A 20,883-nucleotide genomic window follows, 5' to 3' on the forward strand; every position below is an offset into this window, starting at 1 on the left:
GCTTTTTAATTTGCTTATTATACCACAAAAGTTCTATGTCTCGTTACAAGAAATTTATTTTTAGCGTTTTGTCAAAATTTTTAGATTTTCATGCTGTTAGTTTTCGAAAATATAGAAAACTTTTTGTTTACAAGATACGTAAAAAAATAGAAAACTTTTTCATCTTTGGTCAAAAAATCCTTAAAGTTTTGTCTCCTACCACCGTCATCCTCTCTCCTTAAAAACTTAGTGGTCATGTTTCATTTGTGTTATAAAGTTTTAACAGATACAACATGTCTTCACTGTTTCCAATTCAAGGAATGAATGGGTATGTCATGGCGTATGAGATAATAAAGTTTTCGTACAAAACTAAACTAAAAAGCATTTAATTTTTTTTGCTAAACATAATAGTTTTGGAAGGAAACTTGAAAAGATAGCGAACAAAATTGCGTTGAATGCGAAAACAATTGAAAAAAAACGACAGGGTATGGTAAGTGTGCTGACTAACAGCATTGGATATTTATTGATTCTATTAGAAAAATCTATGGGTTTAGACATTGAAAGCATAAAAATGTTGTTATTAAAAAACTGTTCTAAAATTTATTAAAAATAGCTATAGAGACTTCAATAATGACAAGTATCGGCCGAAATGTTTATACCCTTTACCAATAAAATCGTTCGGGAGTTGTAGGCTACGTCATGGTAGTAAATAGTCACTTCGGTCGGAAAATGCTTGTTTCTATATTTTCGGTAGATTTCCCACCCAATGTAAAACATGTCTGAACTCTTCAAAATAACGACAATTAGGTGTACCATTATATAGGGACTATGCCTGATCATGGCAGGATATTTGAAATTTTTACGAGATACCAATTACCAATTGTTCGCAGAAAGATTTGAACCTAAAATATAAATATTAAATTACAGCTTTTTTGTTTGAACATCTTGACCAAACCAACCCCACCAAAAGAAGCTAAATTTGTCGCTGCCCACAAAAGTGGATCAATATTGAGATAATGATCGACGACTTATGAAGGTCATTGAATAAAGTCGTTAGAAACTTGCTGTAATGGATAGTCAGGATTATGGGTCATATACGTACACATTCAAAGAGAACCAGTAAGGAAAGTAGTAAAGTCGGACTGGGCCGACTATATAACACCCTTCACCACTTTAGGTATATTCTACATAGTCTCCTAACAGACGTCTCCAGATAGTCTCCTTTTCGAAAGAACATTGACATGAAATTGAACGAACGATATTTAGGGAAAATATATATGGGAGCTATATCTAAAACAGTACCGATATTCACGAAACTTAACACATACCATTCTAGACTTAGTTCAGAGCGCTATACAAAATTTCATGCAAATCGAAAGATATATAGGGACTTTGGTTCACCATATACATTAAATCGGACGAAAATATATATAGGGGGCTATATCTTAACCGATTTTCACGAAACTTAGCACAAATCATTATAGACTCAATTCAGTACGCTATGCCAAAGATTTTTAGGGACTTTGGCGCACCATTTACCTTAAATCGGGCGAAAATATATGGGAGCGATATTAAAATCTTAACCGATTTTCACGAAACTTCACGTACATCATTCTAGGCCTAATTTAGTACGCTAAGCCACATTTCGTCCAAATCGAAAGATATATAGGGGCATTTGTTCACCATTTATATTAAAACGGGCAAAAATATATATGGGAGCTATATCTAAATCTGAACCGATTTCCACGAAACTTAGCACACATCATTCTAGACTTAATTTGGTACGCTATGCCAAATTTCGTGCAAATCGAAAGATTTTTAGGGACTTTGGCGCACCATTTACCTTAAATCGGACGAAAATATATATAGGGGGCTATATCTTAACCGATTTTCACGAAACTTAGCACAAATCATTATAGACTCAATTCAGTACGCTATGCCAAAGATTTTTAGGGACTTTGGCGCACCATTTACCTTAAATCGGGCGAAAATATATGGGAGCTATATCAAAATCTTAACCGATTTTCATGAAACTTCACGTACATCATTCTAGGCCTAATTTAGTACGCTAAGCCACATTTCGTCCAAATCGAAAGATATATAGGGGCATTTGTTCACCATTTATATTAAATCGGACAAAAATATATATGGGAGCTATATCTAAATCTGAACCGATTTCCACGAAACTTAGCACACATCTTTCTAGACTTAATTTGGGCTGTGCCAAATTTCATCCAAATCGGATGATAAATGCGACCTGTATTTGGCCGGGCATGCATAAATCGACTCAAAAAGTGATTCTATGCATATTCTGAAAAGGAACCATGGGTCTATCTCGTTTCCTTTTGCCTGTTACAAACATATGCACAATGACATAATACCCTGTACCACAGTGTGGTGAAGGGTATAAAAATATGGGTTTATATGGCGCTATATGAAAAAAATATCATAAAGTTTATACCCAATTTTTGTACCACAGAGTGGTGAAGGTTATAAAAATATTGGGTTATATCAAAAATTGGACCAGAGGCCTCATATTCCACTACAATATTTTCTTTGACATTAAAAACATGTGAGCCAAATTTTGGCCGCCTACGTCAAGTGGTTCGCTAGTTAATGAGTTTATACCCAATTTTTGGGTAAATACTCAAAATAGGGGTACTTTTGTATGGGGGCTACCAGAAAACGTTGGTTATTTGGTACCCATAGATAACTCTTTGTGCCAAATTATAGCTAATTTGATCGTAAAGTGAGTCTAATAAACAATAAATACCTTAAATCGCGAGGTACGGTTATATGGGGGCTATATCAAAACTTGAACCCAGAGACCCCATTACCCATACCAATATTCGCTTGGACATAAAAAAACATGTGAGCTAAATTTTGGCCGTCTATGTCAAGTGGTTCGTCAGATAATGAGTTTATACCCAATTTTTGGGTAAATGCACCTATACTATCCATTATAAATCGATCTATTAATGCCTCCTTCAAATTTTACATCATTTTGATGGACCTGATGAAGGTTATTTTACGAAAAATTGAATTTCGGATTTTTTCTATGATAAAACTTTACTTCGACAAAAATATGACATTGCAAAACAAAATATGACATAGGAAGGTCCTGTATTTAGGAAAGTCCTCTCTATCGTCTATAGATTGAAGACCCACCAATTTCAACATTTATACAGGCAATAGAACCTTCGGAGTTTGATTGATTATTTAAAATAGAAGTAATTTATTCAGAGGCATAGAAGGCTACAAGCAGATCTTTTGGAGCTGGTCTTTAAATATAAAACCCTCTGCAAGAAAACATCCTTCTATAGATCATCTATTAGTTCATGAGCTTATTGAGGGCTACTGTATATAGAATACCATTTGGTATTTGATATACAAAATACTCGGCCGATGGAACTCTCATATTGAAGGATAAGTTTATGGAGGTCTGTCTGATTTATTTTCTTTTTAGAAGAGCTCCTATAAGCCTGTAAGTAAATCACTTCCAGAGATGTTCCAAAAGCATTATGATCGTAAAAGATCTCCCGAAGCTCTTCTATAAATATGACACCTTTAGCAACTGTTTTATAGAGAAACCAACTTTCGAGAGGTCTTCTATAAATTGAAGAGCTTATGATGGCCTACGATAAAAATAATTCTTTTCGGAGCTATTTTTTATAAGAACCCCTATTGAGAGAAGAGAATATGGAGATCTTCCAGTTAGATATTGTCTATATAAGAGCTCCCAAAAGTCAATAATTGAAAACTTCCGGTTTTAACTTCTGGAGATCATATATGGCCTACTTGAATTTGTTTATAACAGACCTCTAAACCAGGTCCTCTTGGAGCGCTCCTATGATCATAGAATAATTATATTTTTTTTCCAACAAATCTGGTAATTATATTCATTATAGACTCATTATTCCACCCTCACATACATATTCTCGTTTTATTAACTTAACATTAGAGAAAAAATTATCTATTATTTATTTTTAGAATTGTGTCTAAGGATAACATATATCTTTATGTATTTGTCACCAGGTCAAGAACATATTTTCATGTTTTTGTTATTATTATTTTTAGTGTTGTTTTTGTTGTTCTGTTTTTATTCTAGACTTACCTTTTCATCAGTTTCTGAGAAACATTCTCCATTCAATTTATTAATGACTTGGGCCACACCAATGACATCACCCGATGAGTCCTTGATTGGCATACAAAGTAATGCCTTTGTACGATAACCGGTCAACGTATCGATTTTACAATTAAAACGTTCATCCTGTTTGGGAAGATAGGAAAAAGAGAAAGAGGGATAAAAAATTGCAAAAAAAGTATATAAAAAAGAATTTAAGTAATTTAAGAGATTTGTTTGATTCAAGTGAGAGGGAGTCCTTAAGGTTATTACTCATAAGGATTAAGCTTGTAATAATTAATGATATATAAGATGTTAAGAGATTGTTATAACAACAACGGCAACAAGGTCAGCACATAATTTCCAACACATTTATTAATGTCATATATTATGAAATTTAATTGTAACCATTAATCATTAAGTAATGACGATGATGGTCTTTTCGTTTTGGTCAGTTTGATACGTTTATAACGCTTGGAGGCAAGCAGAGGCGTACGAAAATTGAGGGGACGATATTAAAAAATCTGTAGATAAAGAATTTAATTTAAACTCTTTATTTGCTCTAATAGTTGGTATTTAAAATTTTTCGTTTCCTCTCAAATATAAACCACTACGCCACTGTTCTATTATTTCATTTGTGTGAGTATTGTATTATTTCATATGTGTGTGTATTGAATCCTTGTCTTTCTGGATATGATGAATTTAAATAAATTTATAATTTTGCTCACATAGTTGATCTTTTAAATTATAAAGAAACCAAATATCCTCCTAAATATATATCTCTCTACGCCCTTGTCCCTTTAGACAATTTCGTATCATTTATATGAATCTCACATCTTTTGGATATTCCTTTCCTCAGAGTATAATTAATCTTTTCTTTCGTATTCTTTATTTTGTGTATGTGTGTGTGTCAAATTCTTTTGCTTTTGACTTTTTAACAAATAACGGTACTAAAAGATATTAAAAAAAAAACAACTGCATGTAATGTCCATATTTGTCTTCACATGTTTGAATCCTTATATCCCTAACTTGTCGTACACATGTTCTATATACTCACACTACATGTATAGCCGGAGATTCAAACTGAAAGCGTTGTCAATGAAAAGAAAAATTGCAAGCAGATCAAGAGAAATGTCCAAAAAGATTTACAACATTGTCGATTCCCAAAAAAGAAAACTTCTCAAATGCAACTGCACAGCAACGGTCATATTTCAATATATTTTGACATATATATATGAAACGAAAGGCTACTAAATATTGGGGTGGATAAAGGGAGAGAAAATTTAAAAAAATAAAATATATTTTCAAAAAATCCACAATCTAATGTACTTACAAAAAAAAAATTAGTAAATCTAGTATCAGTCCTACTAAATAAGTATTAAAAAAATAGTCCCTCTAAAATAATTTTTAAAAAATCTACGCCATGATAGTCCCTCTAAAATTATTTTTAAAAAATCTACGCCATGATAGTCCCTCTAAAATTATTTTTAAAAAATCTACGCCATGATAGTCCGTCTAAAATTATTTTTAAAAAATCTACGCCATGATAGTCTCTCTAAAATTATTTTTAAAAAATCTACGCCATGATAGTCCCTCCAAAATTATTTTTAAAAAATCTATGCCATGATAGTCCCTCTAAAATTATTTTTAAAAAAATCTACGCCATGATAGTCCCTCTAAAATTATTTTTAAAAAATCTACGCCATGATAGTCGCTCTAAAATTATTTTTAAAAAATCTACGCCATGATAGTCGCTCTAAAATTATTTTTTAAAAATCTACGCCATGATAGTCCCTCTAAAACTATTTTTAAAAAATCTACGCTTTGATAGTCCTTCTAAAAATTATTTTTAAACCAGTAAGGAAAACAATAAAGTCGGACTGGTCCGGCTATATGATACCCTCCGACTATATCATACCCTCCGGCTATATGATACCCTTCACTACTTTGGGTATATTCTACATATGTGTCCTTACAATTGCATGTCAATGTTCCCTCGAAGGAACATACTCATGCCTTTTTGCAACCTATGCTAAATTTAATTTCATTTGGCCAGACTTAGAGTGATCTGCGTACCATGGTACAAATTTTGGTACGCCGCACTGTCAAAAATTTAATCTCAATCAGACACCCGTTCGAATCACATATGGAAGCTATGGCTTAGTCTGCACCAATTTCAACAAAACGCAATAAAGACATTCAAGTCTCAATTCGATACGTTGTGCAAAATTTTGTCGTGTTAATAGGACAAATATTAGGATTTTGGTGCACCATTTATGTAAAATCCGACGAACATATATATATGATGAAGCTATATCGAAATCTGAACAGATTTTTCCGAAACTTACAGCTCATCATTTTTGACTCAATTCAGTACGCTATGCCAAACTTCGTGCAAATCGAAGGATATAAATGGACTTTGGTGCACTATATACCTAAAATCGGACAAAAATATATATGGAAGCTATATCTAAATCTGAACCGATTTTCACGAAACTTAACACACATCGTTCTAGGGTTTATTTAGTACGCTATGCCAAATTTCATGGAAATCGGAAGATATATAGGGTCTTTGATGCACCATTTACATTAAATCAGACGAAAATTTTTATGGGAGCTGTATCTAAATTTGAATAGATTTTCACGAAACTTAGCACAAATTATTCTTGGCTTAATTCAGTACGCTATGCAAAATTTTGTGAAAATCTAAGGATATAAAGGGGCTTTTATGTACTATTTACATAAAATAGAAGAAAACCAGTGAGCGGAGCAGTATAGTCGGACGGGGCCGACCATACGATACCCTACACAACTACCACTGAACTCAAATTTTCTACGGATGTGTATTCCGAACCTGGGCAATATTCCGTGATATTTGCACACTCTAGCCCGATTAGAGGTAAACAGCGCCTCTTCCTCACACTGACATATTTTCCGAATATTACGAGTATTCAGTACAGTTATTGTCCAGATTTCCTTCACCGTGGGTTGTGTTGTTGTAGATCGACTCGAAAATAACACAAAAAATTAAGTTTTCGGTCCACTTCATTCCAAAATTATTATCTGATCATCACCGAAAATTATAGGCGTTGTCCTTGACCATAACTGGAACCTCATGAAACATTTCAAAGCGATCAGCGCTATAGTTCCGCTCTCTAGAGTGATAATGGGTTACTAAATAACATACAAATACGGAGATACCTGTAAATATTTAGGAGTAACTCCCACATCAGAGCACATACAACAATATAATTGGTATTAATTTAAAGGTCAACCACTCCTCTTGGATAAAATATCAACTTTTCGGGTCTATGTCCCTGACACAAAAGTCAGGGTCCATTTGAACCGCTAAATATTGACCGATATTTATCAAAACAGGCATGCTTATTCTTTGGCCCGACCCCCTTCTCCATGAAAACTTCACGATGTTCGGACCATTATTGCGGCCTGTGAAGCGACCAGAAAAACCGACAAAAATTTAGTATTTGGTCCATTTCATCCCCTAAATATTAACCGATCTTTCCCAAAAACAATAGGGGTCTTCATTGGCCAGAACACATCCTACATGCAAAATTTCGTGAAGATTGGTCCATAACTGTGGCCTGTATCGTGTTTACAAATTATAATGGACAGACGGACGGACACACATGTCTAGATCGACTCAGCTAGTCGAGATATGACGATCGGTATACTAAAAGGTGGGTCTAGGACCAATATTTCGCGGCGTTACAAACTTTTGGGGCTGCACAAAGCTATAATACCCTGACAACATAGTTGTGTAGGGTATAAATATATATGGGAGCTATATCTAAATCTGAACCGATTTCCAGGAAACAAATTTCGTGCAAATCGAGAGATAAATAGGGACTTTGGTGCACCATTTACATTCAATCGGACGAAAATATATATGGGAGCTATATCTAAATCTGGACCGATGTTTCCCAGTTTCGATAGGGTTCGCCCTTGGGTCAAGTAAGAGACCAAATTTCATCCTATTCCAAATTTCATCCAAATCGGATCATAAATGCGACCTGTATTTTGTTTACAATTTAACACCAACAGACGGAAATGCATAGATCGACTCAGAAAGTGATTTTGTGCATATTTTCAAAAGGAACTGTGGGTCTATCTCGTTTCCTTTTGCCACACCACAGTGTGGGGAAGGGTATAAAATTCTACGCCTTGATAGTCCTTCTAAAATTATTGTTAAAATGTCTACGCTTTGATAGTCCTTTTAAAAATTATTTTCAAAAAATCTATGCTTTTTAGTCCTTCTAAAAATTATTTTTAAAGAATCTACACCGTGATAGTCGTTCTAAAAACTATTTTTTAAAAATCTAAATCTTGATAGTCCTACTAAATATTATTTTTAAAAATCTGCGCCTTGATAGTCCATCCATTTTTCATCCATCCAAAAAATTATTTTTTAAAAATTTGGATTATGTTGAATTCTTAAAAAAATATTTGTTACCATCCACCCTATTATCCCCTCACATACGAAGACATATACATTGTGTTCTTTCTTTCTCTAGAAAAGAAATTTTTCTTTATTTGTCAAGCTTTCAATGGGAGATGATGATAACAAAACGAAATGCTAAAGCCGAAAAGCTGAAAGGATACACATGCATGGCTTAAATGCAATCCATGGATGAGTATGTGAGTATTGATGTGCATGTGTGTGTGTGCATATAATGGAATGTAAAACAATGTTGTAAGAACAAATTTTTTTGCCATTAGCATACAACGTTGCACTTGCATGCATTTTATATATATATTTTTGTTGATGCAACAAAATGTTGAAAAAAACTATAACAAATGCAAAACAAACACACATACATATCTATATATGCAGATGAATATGTATGGCAATACTCTTGGGTGACATAAATATTTGGTGCCAGTAAAATGGGATGTGGAGAAAAAACCCCAACTTTGTAAGGGTAATATAACATGCAGGGACTACTGAAAGTAGCTGCTAAGATCATGTGGATAGAATTGGATTGCCTTTAGAGCTTAGGGGGCCTATAAATTGTGCAGCCTCATTATCAGTTAACAGTAGAAAAGGTTAAATGTGAATGTATGTAAGCCCTTTATTAGTAAGGATATCATATGATGGGATAAACAAGTGAAAAAGCGTTAAGTTCGGCCGGGCCGAACTTTGGATACCCTCCACCATAGTTATACTGACAGATACATGCAATGAAAATATAGGGAACATACCAAAAAGTGAGCACATTCCGATAATACCGATTTATGTAAACCATTATGTACATTAAATACAAACTTCGGCAATTTTTAATGGGGATTTTTCCTAAAATCTTTATGATCCAAAAAGTGGACTGATATTTATAGCGCATTGTAGAGTATGAAATCTTCAAACTACTGTAATTTAGATTACAAAGTTATATGAGGCTATGCCTATAGAGGGACCAATATTGACTACATAGTGTAGGAAATAGTGAATATTTGGGGATATCATCATATGAGGGCTATGCCTAATTAATGACCGGTATATGCCAATTTTGAACCAAATATTTTAATTGTTTATCTCAATTCTTTCCTTCAGGAGGTATCACTATATTGAGAATATGCCTAAATGTCTGCCGATATATTTCATTATCAGCATGTTTGGTTTTTTTTTATCATAATATCCTTAGAAGGCGGAATGCTTACAACAGATGGCTAAATAGTCTTTGTAGGGTAAAAATTGACTATTCCCCGTAACGACTAATCAACCGCAACACACGGAACAAATCAGTAAACTATTTTAATATAAAAAAGGGGGTTATATGGGGACTACCCCTAAAAAGCGGTGAATATTAATAATTTTTGGTGGGGAGATTTGTTACCATATACGACTACAAACTCAAATTACTAAATTACAGTCAATTAGGTGAAAAAATCCGGTCAAAACCCCCCAAAAACTGGAAATTGGGAGGTACCCTTATATGGGGGCTACCAGAAAAAGTGGACCTATATTTATCATTTTTAGAGGGGAAATTTGGTACCCAATAAGAACCCCATGTACCAAATTTCAGCGAATTCGGTTGGAAACCGCGCTCAAGATCCCCAAAATACCGAATATTGGGGGGTACACTTATATGGGGGCTACCAGAAAAAATTGACCTATATTTATAATTTTTAGTACAAAGATTTGCTACCCAATAAGAACTCAAAGTACCGCATTTCAGCCAATTCGGTGAAAAAATACGGTCAGAACCCCCCAAAAACTGGATATGGGGAGGTACCCTTATATGGGGGCTACCAGAAAAATTGGACCTATATATATAATTTTTAGTAGGGACATTTGGTACCCAATAAGAACCCAATGTACCAAATTTCAGCGAATTCGGTTGAAAAACGCGCTCAAGAACCTCAAAATACCGAAAATTAGGAGGTACCGTTATATGGGGGCTACCAGAAAAAGTGGACCTACACTAATAATTTTTTGTGGAGGCATTTAGTACCCAATAAGAACCCAATGTACCAAATTTCAGCGAATTCGGTTGAAAAACACGCTTAAGAACTTCAAAATACCGAAAAATGGGAGGTACCCTTATATGGGAGCTATGCCTAAACGTGGACCGATATAGCCCATCATCGAACTTGACCTGCCTGCAGACAAAAGACGACTCTATGCAAAATTTTGGGGCTCTATCTCAATTCGTTTAGACGCTAGAGTGATTACAACAGACAGACAGACAGACAGACAGACGGACAGACGGACAGACGGACATGCCTAGATCGTCATAGAATTTTACGCTGATCAAGAATATATATACTTTATAGGGTCGGAAATGATTATTTCGATGCGTTACAAACGGAAAAACAAAACTAATATACCCTCCATACTATGGTGGAGGGTATAAAAAGAGAGTACCTAAGCTTACAGTACGGATAAGGGAATATGAGAAATGGAATTTTTTGGATTTTTTAATTATGGTACTATTTTTTTAAACAAAACTGCCAATTTTTTAAATATTTATTTCAAAAATATATATTTTTTTACTTGAATATTTTTTTCAGTTTTTTTTCCTTTTTTTTTTTTTTTTTGGGTGGGAATGGAAATTTATGCACTGTTGCGGCATTTTTTTAAAGTCATCTTTGGGTGTGTATTTATATTTCATCTTCATCATATTTGTATTTCAATTTATGATCTTTAAGAAGCTACGCCTCAATGCCTGCTTTGTTTTCGCATCTTGTGAATGGTGGGGCCGTCATTCTGTTGTATTCTCTCTGTTTGCGAGTTATCATTGACACTGATGGCGGTCGACGAGTTGGCCGGTCGCTGTTTTATCTTTTGTTTATTAAGTTTTGAATTACCGCAGCGCATTTATTTATTTATTTATTTAATTTTTTGGCCAGTGAAATGAATGCAAATGTTGATGGTAATGAAGTAAATGAAGACGATTGTCTTTTTAAACAAAATTTTGTATTTGTTTTGAATTTAAAATTTTTGAAAAATACAATGTGACTTATACTATTAACAATTTTGAGGATAGAATTTCATTATTTATACATTGAATACGATTAGAAAGAGCAAATTGCTGAGGACGGTTTGAGAATGAAGAATATATGAAGTGCAGATTTTTTTAATAAAATTATTGTTTCGAGGGACTAGCAAGGCGTATTTAAAAAAAAAATCCGAAGAACTATCACGGCGTAGATTTTTTAAAAATATTTTTTTAAAGGATTAGCAAAGCGAAGTTTTTATACCCTACACAACTATGTTGTCGTGGTATTATGGCTTTGTGCAGCCCCAAAAGTTTGTAACGCCGCGAAATATTGGTCCTAGACCCATCTTTAAGTATACCGATCGTCGTATCTCGACTAGCTGCGTCGATCAAGACATGTGTGTCCGTCCGTCTGTCCATTATAATTTGTAAACACGATACAGGCCACAGTTATAGACCAATTTTCACGAAATTTTGCATGTAGGATGGGTTCTGGTCAATGAAGACCCCTATTGTTTTTGGTAAAGATCAGTTAATATTTAGGGGATGAAATGGACTAAATACTTAATTTTTGTCATTTTTTCTGATCGCTTCAGAGACCGAAATTATGTCCCGATCATCGATATTTTATATGGAGTAGAGGATAGGGCCAAAGAATATGCATGCCTGTTTTGATAAAGTTCGGTCAATATTTAGCCGGTCAAATGGACCCTGACTTTTGTGTGAAAAATGACAAAATTTGGTTTCTATAGCGTATAGATTTACCTATGAAGGACATAGACCCGAGAAGTTGATAGTGTATCCAATTGGAGTGGTTGACCTTTAAATTGATACCAATTATATTGTCGTAGGTACTCGAATGCGGGAGTTACACTTAAATATGCTTAAGTATTCAAATATTATTTAGTAACCCATTACCACACTAGAGGGCGAAAATATATCGCTGATCGCTTTAAAATGTTCCGTGAGGTTCCAGGTTTGGTCAAGGTTTTCGATGATGATCAGATAATAATATTGGGATCAAGTGCACCGAAAACATAATTTTAAGCCGAACATCACAACACAAGCCACGGTGAAGGGAATCTGACTTCTAATCGGTCAGAAGGGTGTAAATATCGCGAAATATTGTCCATGCTCAGAATATAGAACCACAGAAAGTAGGATTTTCGTGGAAGTTGTGTAGGGTATCATATGGTCGGTCCCGTCCGACTATACTGCTCCGCTCACTGGTTTTTAAATATTTTTCAGAAGAACTACCAAGTCGTTTTTACATCCTTCACCACACTGTGGTACAGGGTATTATGTCTTTGTGCATATGTTTGTAACAGGCAAAAGGAAACGAGATAGACACATGGTTCCTTTTGAGAATATGCATAGAATCACTTTCTGAGTCGATCTACGCATGTCCGTCCGTCTGTCTGTCCATGTTAAATTGTAAACAAAGTACAGGTCGCATTTATGATCCGAATTGGATGAAATTTGGCACAAGTCACTTATTTGGCCCAAGGACGATTCCTATTGAAATTGAAGAAAATCGGGTCTGAATTAGATATAGCTCCATTTATATCTTTTCGTCCGATTTAAGGTAAATAGGGCACCAATGTCGCTTTATATCTTTCAATTTGCACCAAATTTGGCATAGGATACTGAATTAGGTCGAGAATGATGTGTGCCAAGATAAATATGTAGCCAGATAAATATGTAGCTCCCATATATATTTTCGTCCGATTTTATGTAAATGGTGCACCAATGTCGCTATATATCTTTCGATTTGCACGAAATTTTGCATAGAGTACGGAATTGAGTCTTGAATGATGTGTTCTAAGTTTCGTGAAAATCGGTCCATATTTAGATATAGCTCCCGTATAAAGCTTCGTCCTATTTTATGTAAATGGTGCCGCGAAGTCCCTATATACCTTTCGATTTGCACGAAATTTTGCATAGACTATCGGTTCAGATTTAGATATAGCTCCCATATATAGTTTCGTCCGATTTAAGGTAAATGGGACACCAACATCGATCGATTTCCACGACATTTGGCATAGGGTACTGAAGTAGGTCCACAATGAAGTGTGCTAAGTTTCGTAAAAATCGGTTCAGATTTAGATATAGCTCTCGTATATAATTTCGTCCGATTTTATAAAAATGGTGCACCAAAGTCCCTATATATATATTTCAATTTGCGGGAAATTTTGCATAGTGTACTGAATTGAGTCTGGAATGATGTGTGCTAAGTTTCGTAAAAATCGGCTCAGATTTAGATGATATAGCTCCCGTATATACTTTCGTCCGATTTTATGAAAATGGTGAACCAAAGTCCCTATATATCTTTCGATTTGCACGAAATTTGGTACAGCGTAATGAATGAAGTATAGAATGATGTGTGTTAAGTTTCCTGAAAATTGGTTCAGATTTAGATATAGCTCCCATATATATTTTCGTCCGATTTAATGTAAATGGCCCACCAAAGTCCTTATATATCTTTAGGTTTGCACGAAATTTGGCACAACGTAATGAATTAGGTCTAGAATTATGTTTGTTAAATTTCCTGAAGTCGTTGTAGTCGGTTCAGATTTAGATATAGCTTCTATATCTGATCAAATGAAAAATTTAGTATCGGTTGCAGAATGACATGTTTATGGATCCAATTTCATTGTACTGGTCTTTTAAAAATGCGACGTCTGTTAGGATTCATCATATATCATATATCCTTACTGATTTTTGAACGCCTAGCAAGGCGTAGACTTTGTTAAAATTTTTATAAAATCTACGCAGTGTTGCATTAAAAAGCAATATTTTTAAAACATTCTACTTCTATTTTTTAAATCTACTCATTTCTTTCTGGTAAAAAATATGTTGTTTATAAAATTTACGCATTGTTAACTTCTATAAAAAATGAATATAAAAAAACGGCTGTCGCTTTTAAGTCCCAGAAACAGTTATTTTAAAATTTGACAAATTAACCTTCGTTTTCGCACCTTCCCCAAAATCTTGTTGAAAATATTTTTGCATAAAACCCCAAGCTGTTATTGGTTCCCACAACAACAAAAACATTTCCATCTACGGAATTTCGCATGAAACTATCCTTGGAGCATTAAATGAAATCACATCAAACCAATGTCGTTAGTTTTTTTTTTGCTGTGTTCTTTTTGGTCCTGTTGATATATATAAACTCTCATTCACTTGACCAAGGATAAATGCTAATGGTTGACAAGGACATCGGAGTCTGACTGTGTTTTGGACATGTCACTGTTTGTGACCACAATCAAATAATGATTTATAAACATTGGTTGATTTATTCTATTTCCTTCATTCTCTACATATTTTCTGTTCACAGGAATCATGTTCTTTTAGTCATTTCAACCAAACAACAACTGTGTATGTTTATATATAATTATTTATGTTTTTGGGGAATTTGATTTATTTATGTTGCTATAGGATAGAGCTCTTGTGACACATAGATGCTCTATTGGCTTGATTTATTTCTATTCTCCAAAAGCAAGACATTTCGATTTTTTTCTGTATCACCTCCTACTTCGTGACACCATGAATTGGAATATGACACCCAATTGATCTGTTTAAGTAGATTGTGGGGGATATAATGAAGAGAGGTATTGGTGAATGAATATTTCTTCTAAGGGAAGCTAATGTGGTATACCCACAGAAATATTTGACAGGAGGTCACTTGGGAATGAGATATTACAAAAATTGATTTGCCAAAGGTCACACACAGCTATGTTTCCATGCCGTAATCTACAGTATGTCACTAAGGACAATTTGTGCTCACACCTGTACAGAGTTCATTATTAGCATTTTTTTAATAATTTGACGGTAGAATTGATTTAATGACTCACCTTATACGCATCCGGTATATTGACAGGTTCGCCACTTTCAGCAACATGACCAGCAATGCCAGTACCCCAGGCAATTTGTACCTCATCCTGTTGTTCCATTTCTTCAACGGTGCTACGCGGGCAAACATCGAACAGTTTCGATACCAAGCATCTGGAAATAATTCAAAATACAAAACATTTTATTAGAGGTTATTAACATATTCTTAGAGCTTCGATCAGAAATCCTTAATAATCCCTGAAAAATATCCTTAAAAAATCCACGGCTTGCAAAAATATTCTTAAAAAAAATTCCCGCCTATTCTAGGTCTTTAAAAAAATCCCCTCCTTTTTCTTTAAAAAATCTACACCTCTTCAGGGCTTTAAAAAATCAACGCCTCTTGTAGACCTTGAAAAAATATTTTTTTTAAAAAATCCACTCATCTTCTAGACCTTGAAAAATATTGTTTAAAAATCCACACCATTTCTAAATAATCCACGCCTCATCAAGGCCTTGAAAATTAATCTTTAAAAACTCTTCTGGGTCTTGAAAAAATATTCTTTAAATAATCCACGCCTCTTCTAGGCCTAGAAAAATAAATCTTTAAAAACTCTTCTGTGTATTGAAAAAATATTCTTTAAATAATCCACGCCTCTTCTAGGCCTTGAAAAATTAATCTTTAAAAACTCTTCTGGGTATTGAAAAAATATTCTTTAAATAATCCACGCCTCTTCTAGGCATTGAAATATGAATATTCCCTTAAAATTACCCACGCCTATTCTGGGTGTTGAAAAAATAATCTTTAAAAAAATCCACTCCTCTTCTAGACATTGAAAAAAATAATCTTTAAGAAATCCACGCCATTTCTAAGCATTGGTAAAATATTCTTTAGGTCTTGAAAAAAATATTCTTTAAAAAATCCACGCCTCGTTTAGACCTTGTAAAAATATTCTTTAAAAAATTCACGCCTCATATAGGCCTTGAAAAAATATTATTTAAAAAATTCACGCCTCATATAGGCCTTGAAAAAATATTCTTTGAAAAATCTCCGCCTCATAAAGGCCTTGAAAAAAAATTCTTTAAAAAATCCACGCCTCATATAGACCTTGAAAAAATATTCTATAAGAAATCCACGCCTCATATAGGCCTTGAAAAATATTCTTTAAAAAATCCACGCCTCATATAGGACTTTAAAAAATATTCTTTAAAAAATCCACGCCTCATATAGGCCTTGAAAAAATATTCTTTAAAAAATCCACGCCTCATATAGGCCTTGAAAAATATTTTTTAAAAAGTCCACACCTCATATAGGCCTAAAAATATTCTTTAAAAAGTCCACCCTTAGTTAGGCCTTGAAAAATATTCTTTAAAAAATCCACGCCTCAGTTAGGCCTTGAAAAAATATTCTTTAAAAAATCCACGCCTCAGTTAGGCCTTGAAAAAATATTCTTTAAAAAATCCACGCCTCTTATACGAAATGAAAAAAATATTCTTTAAAAAATCCAGCCTCTTGTGGGCCATGAAAAAATATTCTCTAAAAATCCCCGCCTGTGTTAAGGGCCCCATACACTATAAATCATGCCGTCATGCCGATAAACCCTTTGTGTATATGTGAGATTGACTAGTGTATGGCAAACTTTTCAATCACAATTCCAAAAAATCGATTTTTGTCCCAAAAACTGCATTTTGAGTCGTAAATTCAGTTGTTTTTTATAAAAAATCGCAGCTTGTTTTGGTCCTTGAAAAACTTTTATGTTGCATTTGAATCCACGCATTGTTCGTGAATTTGTAAATTATTTCTTGAAGAAATTCAGACACACCTGAGCCATCTTATGGTTTCCCCACATGATTCCAGTTTTCCATGTCAGCATAATAATTTTTGTTGTTAATGTTCACATATCTCTCTCTCGGTTTTCATAGCTTTTCACACCCCAGAAGACTGCTATACCAGCATTTGCTAATTAATCACGTGACTGGCCTTGACACTTAAGAACAAAAGTCGTTTCTGAATTCATACATAAGGAACAAGAAGAAGCAGAAAAAATTAAAACCCAGAAGTAGAACATTATGTTCATGTTCTTTCTCGATGTATGTGCTATGCGAGTAGTGGTAGTAGTTTTTCTTTCATTTCCTTCCTTTATTTGCTGACAACATCATAGCCTGCGGTTTAAAACATGAAAATTTATTGGTCGGAATTTAAGGCAGGCAGTCGGTTAGTTGTTGATGTTGTTATTGCGCTACTGGCTTAGAAAAATAAATGGTTGTGTGATGCTGCTGTTATGTTCCAAAGTGTTTTTCATGCCATAAGCATTTTTCGTGGAAAATGAAAATAAATTTTATATAAATATTTAATAAGCTGGCCCAATATTGAATTGAATGAGCAGTCATTAATAAATTATAGACGTTGAGTGGAAATAAATATAGTTTATTAAATATTTTATGTATTGAGATAAATTGCGTAAAATATTAGGCCCTGAAAGAATTTTCTTAAAAAATCCACACCTCAAATAGGCCTTGAAAAAATTTCTTTAAAAAATCCACACCTCGAATAGACCTTGAAAACAATTCTTTAAAAAATCCACACAAAAAATAGGCCTTGAAAAAATTTCCTTAAAAAATATTCTTTAATAAATCCACGCCTTGTTGAGGCCATGAAAAAATATTCTTTAATAAACCCACGCCTCTTCTAGGCCTTGAAAAAATATTCTTTAATATACCCACGCCTCTTCTAGGCCTTGAAAAAATTTCCTTAAAAAATATTCTTTAATAAATCCACGCCTTGTTGAGGCCATGAAAAAATATTCTTTAATAAACCCACGCCTCTTCTAGGCCTTGAAAAAATATTCTTTAATATACCCACGCCTCTTCTAGGCCTTGAAAAAATATTCTTTAATAAATCCACGCCTTGTTGAGGCCATGAAAAAAATATTCTTTAATAAATCCACGCCTTGTTGAGGCCATGAAAAAATATTCTTTAATAAACCCACGCCTCTTCTAGGCCTTGAAAAAATATTCTTTAATATACCCACGCCTCTTCTAGGCCTTGAAAAAATATTCTTTAATATACCCACGCCTCTTCTAGGCCTTGAAAAAATATTCTTTAATAAATCCACGCCTTGTTGAGGCCATGAAAAAAAAATTCTTTAATAAATCCACGCCTTGTTGAGGCCATGAAAAAAATATTCTTTAATAAATCCACGCCTTGTTGAGGCCATGAAAAACAAATTCTTTAATAAATCCACGCCTTGTTGAGGCAATGAAAAAAATATTCTTTAATAAATCCACGCCTTGTTGAGGCCATGAAAAAAAAAATTCTTTAATAAATCCACGCCTTGTTGAGGCAATGAAAAAAATATTCTTTAATAAATCCACGCCTTGTTGAGGCCATGAAAAAAAAAAATTCTTTAATAAATCCACGCCTTGTTGAGGCAATGAAAAAAATATTCTTTAATAAATCCACGCCTTTGTAAATCCCCCTCCAATTTGTATTCACACCAACAAATTCCAAACTATAATTTCGTGCCTTTTCTTGTTCATTTCCCCGTCTCTTTTTCCTAGCCATAAAACTATTCTATTAACTTAATGTACAATATTTGGGCCAAGTTAATTTCCACTTTTCTGCTAAGTCATAATGACAACTGTGAAGAAAAAGAAAACTATTTCCCCCAAAAAATTAGTTTGCTTTTATTTCGAATATTACCATCAGCCACCAAAAGAAAAAACTTCCCCATTCATTTAATGTTCATTTAACTTTTTCATTTTATTTATTTTTTTCCAAAATAATAGAAAATTATACGCGAAGACAATTGTGTGTGTGTTTTTTTTTCAAATTTTGCAATTCTGCTGTACCACAAAATCATGGTGGAAGATATCATTGTCGTAGCTAAATTAATCCCATGGCGGGTGGTAGTTCAATTTGCTTCAGAGATGTGCAATTTTTAGGGGATAGAATGACTCAGAAGAGTGTAGGAAAGAGGTTTAGGGGGGTCAATTTTTTACCATCCACCCAAGGAACCCCTCCATATTTATGAGCACCGAAATTACCAAAACTGATGAAATTTTTCGTTTATTGTCAAAGTTATATTAGAACAATGACAATTTTTTTTCACGTGCTAGTGGTATTCTTCTCCCTCCCTTGTTTCGTGATACTATTTGCATAATGCAACTGTTATTGAGTTGCTGACATTTTGAATTTTCTCATCAATTCCACTTTTTTATATTCTCTACATTTTTATTTCTTGTTCCAGTTGGCAGTGAACTTGAGGAAAGTAATATCAAGATTTATAATTTTTTTGGCATCAGCTTTCTTTTGGTGGCCTTAAATTGAATTTTTTTAATATGTGCTATTTTTATCTTTGCAATATTCAAATAGAATATTTTTCAAGAACCAACAAAGGCTTGGATTTTTAAAGATAATTTTTATAATGACAAAGTACAGGTGAGGATTTTTTCAAGGCCTAGAAGAGGCGTGGATTTTTTATAGAATAAATGGGTAGTGGATTTTTTCAAGGCCTAACTGAGGCGTGGATTTTTTAAAGAATATTTTTTCAAGGCCTAACTGAGGCGTGGATTTTTTAAAGAATATTTTTTCAAGGCCTAACTGAGGCGAGGATTTTTTAAAGAATATTTTTTCAAGGCCTAACTGAGGCGTGGATTTTTTAAAGAATATTTTTTCAAGGCCTAACTGAGGCGTGGATTTTTTAAAGTATATTTTTCAAGGCCTAACTGAGGCGTGGATTTTTTAAAGAATATTTTTTCAAGGCCTAACTGAGGCGTGGATTTTTTAAAGAATATTTTTTCAAGGCCTAACTGAGGCGTGGATTTTTTAAAGAATATTTTTTCAAGGCCTAACTGAGGCGTGGATTTTTTAAAGAATATTTTTTCAAGGCCTAACTGAGGCGTGGATTTTTTAAAGAATATTTTTAAGGACTATCAGAGGCGTGGATTTTTTAAAGAATATTTTTAAGGACTATCAGAGGAGTGGATTTTTTAAAGAATATTTTTAAGGACTATCAGAGGAGTGGATTTTTTAAAGAATGTTTTTAAGGACTATCAGAGGCGTGGATTTTTTAAAGAATATTTGTAAGGACTATCAGAGGAGTGGATTTTTTTAAAGAATATTTTTAAGGACTATCAGAGGCGTGGATTTTTTAAAGAATATTTTTAAGGACTATCAGAGGAGTGGATTTTTTTAAAGAATATTTTTAAGGACTATCAGAGGCGTGGATTTTTTAAAGAATATTTTTAAGGACTATCAGAGGAGTGGATTTTTTTAAAGAATATTTTTAAGGACTATCAGAGGCGTGGATTTTTTAAAGAATATTTTTAAGGACTATCAGAGGAGTGGATTTTTTTAAAGAATATTTTTAAGGACTATCAGAGGAGTGGATTTTTTAAGGAATATTTTTCAAGGCCTAATTCCCATAAAAGTGAATTTGAATTTTTATTGCATTAAATCATAGGTTCAACTATCTAGTTAAATTTTATTTCATCTCA

The 20,883-nt window shown here is 33.7% G+C and overlaps 1 protein-coding gene across 1 annotated transcript in view; it reads right to left on the reverse strand.

Moving 5' to 3' along the window:
- The window catches only part of LOC133328946 (dual 3',5'-cyclic-AMP and -GMP phosphodiesterase 11), a gene marked incomplete at its 5' end in the record, with an annotated part of 49,867 nt that overhangs the window by 21,478 nt on the left and 7,506 nt on the right, over nucleotides 1–20,883 (reverse strand). The window contains 2 exons of the mRNA XM_061537453.1: nucleotides 4,094–4,249; nucleotides 15,411–15,561. Of these exons, the coding sequence (XP_061393437.1) occupies nucleotides 4,094–4,249; nucleotides 15,411–15,561 (307 nt within the window). The remainder of the gene's footprint in view (nucleotides 1–4,093; nucleotides 4,250–15,410; nucleotides 15,562–20,883) is intronic.

Source organism: Musca vetustissima, unplaced genomic scaffold (assembly GCF_032173495.1).
Source record: "Musca vetustissima isolate MV318-11 ecotype Yass unplaced genomic scaffold, APGP_CSIRO_Mvet_v1 utg33934, whole genome shotgun sequence".
Lineage (NCBI taxonomy): Eukaryota > Metazoa > Arthropoda > Insecta > Diptera > Muscidae > Musca > Musca vetustissima.